At 50.6% G+C, this 3,513-nt stretch overlaps 2 protein-coding genes across 2 annotated transcripts; both read left to right on the plus strand.

Annotated features, from left to right (window-relative positions):
* Window positions 1-281: 281 nt before the first annotated feature.
* On the plus strand, window positions 282-672 carry LOC142700358 (histone H2B 1.1). Its single transcript, XM_075848098.1, has one exon. It carries the CDS (start codon window positions 292-294, stop codon window positions 670-672), a length of 381 nt encoding a protein of 126 aa, XP_075704213.1. The 5' UTR covers window positions 282-291.
* A 2,133-nt stretch (window positions 673-2,805) lies between these two features.
* LOC142700357 (histone H2A type 1-like) lies at window positions 2,806-3,198 on the plus strand. The gene has a single exon (XM_075848097.1). The coding sequence runs from the start codon at window positions 2,806-2,808 to the stop codon at window positions 3,196-3,198; it is 393 nt and encodes a 130-aa protein (XP_075704212.1).
* Window positions 3,199-3,513: the final 315 nt, after the last annotated feature.

Consider the following 3,513-nt stretch of genomic DNA (forward strand, 5'->3'; position numbering starts at 1 on the left):
TGAGGACAGCGCCACCATCTACACGAGGCAGTAGTTAACTACTGCACCGCTCACCAGCTCCTGTGATCGGATAGATTTAAATCCACCAACAGAGAACAGACTCGTGGGAACCACCAATTAGCTGCCCTGGGAGTGGCTTATGACGAATCCATAGGTCACATGACTTGATCTTCCAGTAGAACAGCGGTCAGACAGCGTTGCTCATTTGCATAGCCCGTGTATAAATACAGCAGCGGTGGGAGGGTAAAGCATTCCGTTATCTCAGTTGTGAGGAGATTGCAGTGTGTTATCATGCCTGAGCCCGCCAAGTCTGCCCCGGCGCCCAAGAAAGGCTCCAAGAAAGCCGTGACCAAGACACAGAAGAAGGACGGCAAGAAGCGGAGAAAGAGCAGGAAGGAAAGCTACGCCATTTACGTGTACAAGGTGCTCAAGCAGGTCCACCCTGACACCGGCATCTCGTCCAAGGCCATGGGCATCATGAACTCCTTCGTCAATGACATCTTCGAGCGCATCGCAGGGGAAGCCTCCCGCCTGGCTCACTACAACAAGCGCTCCACCATCACCTCCCGGGAGATCCAGACTGCCGTGCGCCTGCTGCTGCCTGGAGAGCTGGCCAAGCACGCCGTGTCCGAGGGCACCAAGGCCGTCACCAAGTACACCAGCGCCAAGTAATGTGCCCCGTCCCTGCAGTAAGAACACAAAGGCTCTTCTAAGAGCCACCCACCTTGTCTACAACAGAGCTGTGCCTGCTATTGTCTGGCCTCCCGCTAGTCCCCCTGTTCTATGTGCGGCCGCTCTCGTGTCGGTGCAGATGCTGCTTCATACATTATGTGGCTGCCGGACAGGGAGGGACATTGCCGCGTGTGAGGAAGCCGGGACACGGATCCTGCGGGCAGATGACCCGTCATAATATCACATTGTCCAGAAGAAACGGAGCATTGTACATTAGGAGACGGAAGGAAGCATGGGACATCTGTAAATAACAATGATGAGGGTAGTAGTCAGATTTATAACAGATGCCAGGGAAACTGCTTGACGCCGATAGAGAACAAGCAATCACACTGGCGAGGACTGGGTAAAGGGTGGTTATTGTAATACAGGTGGAGCAGACTCTGGTGTCTCCTCTGTGCCGGGTGTTGTAATACAAGTGGAGCAGACTCTGGTGTCTCCTCTGTGCCGGGTATTGTAATACAAGTGGAGCAGACTCTGGTGTCTCCTCTGTGCCGGGTATTGTAATACAGACTTTGCTGTTACAATAATCTTGCACAAAACAAAGTTTGCTCCACCCGTATTACAATAACCAGTCAACCAGAGTTTGAGGCTACAAACAAGGACATAATGCCTGTAATATGAAGGAACAGGGACATAATGCCTGTAATATGAAGGAACAGGGAAATAATGCCTGTAATATGAAGGAACAGGGACATAATGCCTGTAATATGATGGAACAGGGACATAATGCCGGTAATATGAAGGAACAGGGACATAATGCCTGTAATATGAAGGAACAGGGACACAATGCCTGTAATATGAAGGAACAGGGACATAAGGCCTGTAATATGAAGGAACAGGGACATAATGCCGGTAATATGAAGGAACAGGGACATAATGCCTGTAATATGAAGGAACAGGGACATAAGGCCTGTAATATGAAGGAACAGGAAATAATTCCTGTAATATGAAGGAACAGGGACATAATGCCTGTAATATGATGGAACAGGGACATAATGCCGGTAATATGAAGGAACAGGGACATAATGCCTGTAATATGAAGGAACAGGGACGTAATGACTGTAATATGATGGAACAGGGACATAATGCCGGTAATATGAGAGGACAGGGACATAATGCCTGTAATATGATGGAACAGGGACATAATGCCGGTAATATGATGGAACAGGGACATAATGCCGGTAATATGAGAGGACAGGGACATAATGCCTGTAATATGATGGAACAGGGACATAATGCCGGTAATATGAGAGGACAGGGACATAATGCCGGTAATATGAGGGAACAGGGACATTATGCCGGTCACATGAGTGGACAGGGACATAATGCCGGTAAGATGAGGGAACAGGGACATAATGCCGGTAATATTAGGGAACAGGGACAATATGCCGGTCACATGAGAGGACAGGGACATAATGCCGTTAATTAGGGAACGATACGGATGTAATAAAGACGTGTTACAGGTTTGTTCGTCACCACCTTTATACTGGAGATTGGTAGCGGACGTTGGAATTGTGCGTTTCACGGTATCGTTGGATAGAGAAGAATCAGCCCGTGCAGCCCGCAGATAACAAGATCCTAATGCAGCAGCAGCTCTGCGCTATCACACCCGGGAATGTCCCCCCATATCCTGCAGCATGAAGGAGCGGCTGCACGGACTGAACGACTCTTCCAGACATGGGAGACCAGCGGGAATAAAGACATGCGCACGAATAAGCACAAGATGGAGGCGGCAGCTCTGTTGTAGACTTGGTGGGGGCTCTTAGAAGAGCCTTTGGGTTCTTACTGCAGGGACGGGGCACATTACTTGGCGCCTAATGAGAAGAATCCGCTGCTGCTTTATTCCTGCTCCATTCGAGTTCAGGCGGGAGATGTTCCTATTGGTAGAGACGGAGGAGGGGGCGTCGTGTTATCTGCGAGTCTATAGAAATATTCTACTTCCTCATTGGCTACAGTGTCTGGCGTTGAATATAAGTTTTAGATGCGGCCAATCAGAGAAGAAGCCCTCTGCTCCATCTGGGTATAAGAAGTGACGGTCGGAGCGCAGCCGTTAGATCTGATCAGATAATAGACATGTCTGGAAGAGGAAAGCAAGGAGGCAAAGTGCGGGCTAAAGCCAAGACCCGCTCATCCCGGGCCGGACTTCAGTTCCCTGTCGGTCGTGTGCACAGACTTCTCCGCAAGGGCAACTACGCTCAGAGGGTCGGCGCCGGCGCTCCGGTCTACCTGGCCGCTGTGCTGGAATATTTGACCGCTGAGATCCTGGAACTGGCCGGAAATGCCGCCCGGGACAACAAGAAGACCCGAATCATCCCCCGTCACCTGCAGCTGGCCGTGCGCAATGACGAGGAGCTCAACAAGCTGCTGGGTGGTGTGACCATCGCTCAGGGAGGCGTCCTGCCCAACATCCAGGCCGTTCTGCTGCCCAAGAAGACCGAGAGCAGCAAAAGCGCCAAGAGCAAGTGAGCGCCGCTTATCCCACATTTAACCACAAAGGCTCTTTTAAGAGCCACCCACATGGTCCTTAGAACAGAGCTCTCACCGCTGATCTCCGATATGTAAACGTTCTGGGCAAGATAAGTGGCTCTGCTTGTACAGAGAACTAGCCAGCAGGAAGGGGCGACAACCTCCATTATGAATTCATATACCGCGGGGATAAACATTGAAGAGGAAGCCGTAGGGTGGGTGTAGAACTGCGTTACTCATGACCTATATATTCACTACTGCCTCGTGTAGATGGTGGCGCTGTCCTCATTGGTGCACTAACTATACTGTACAGGA

The sequence above is a fragment of the Rhinoderma darwinii genome, unplaced genomic scaffold (assembly GCF_050947455.1).
Source record: "Rhinoderma darwinii isolate aRhiDar2 unplaced genomic scaffold, aRhiDar2.hap1 Scaffold_1853, whole genome shotgun sequence".
In the NCBI taxonomy this organism is placed as follows: domain Eukaryota; kingdom Metazoa; phylum Chordata; class Amphibia; order Anura; family Rhinodermatidae; genus Rhinoderma; species Rhinoderma darwinii.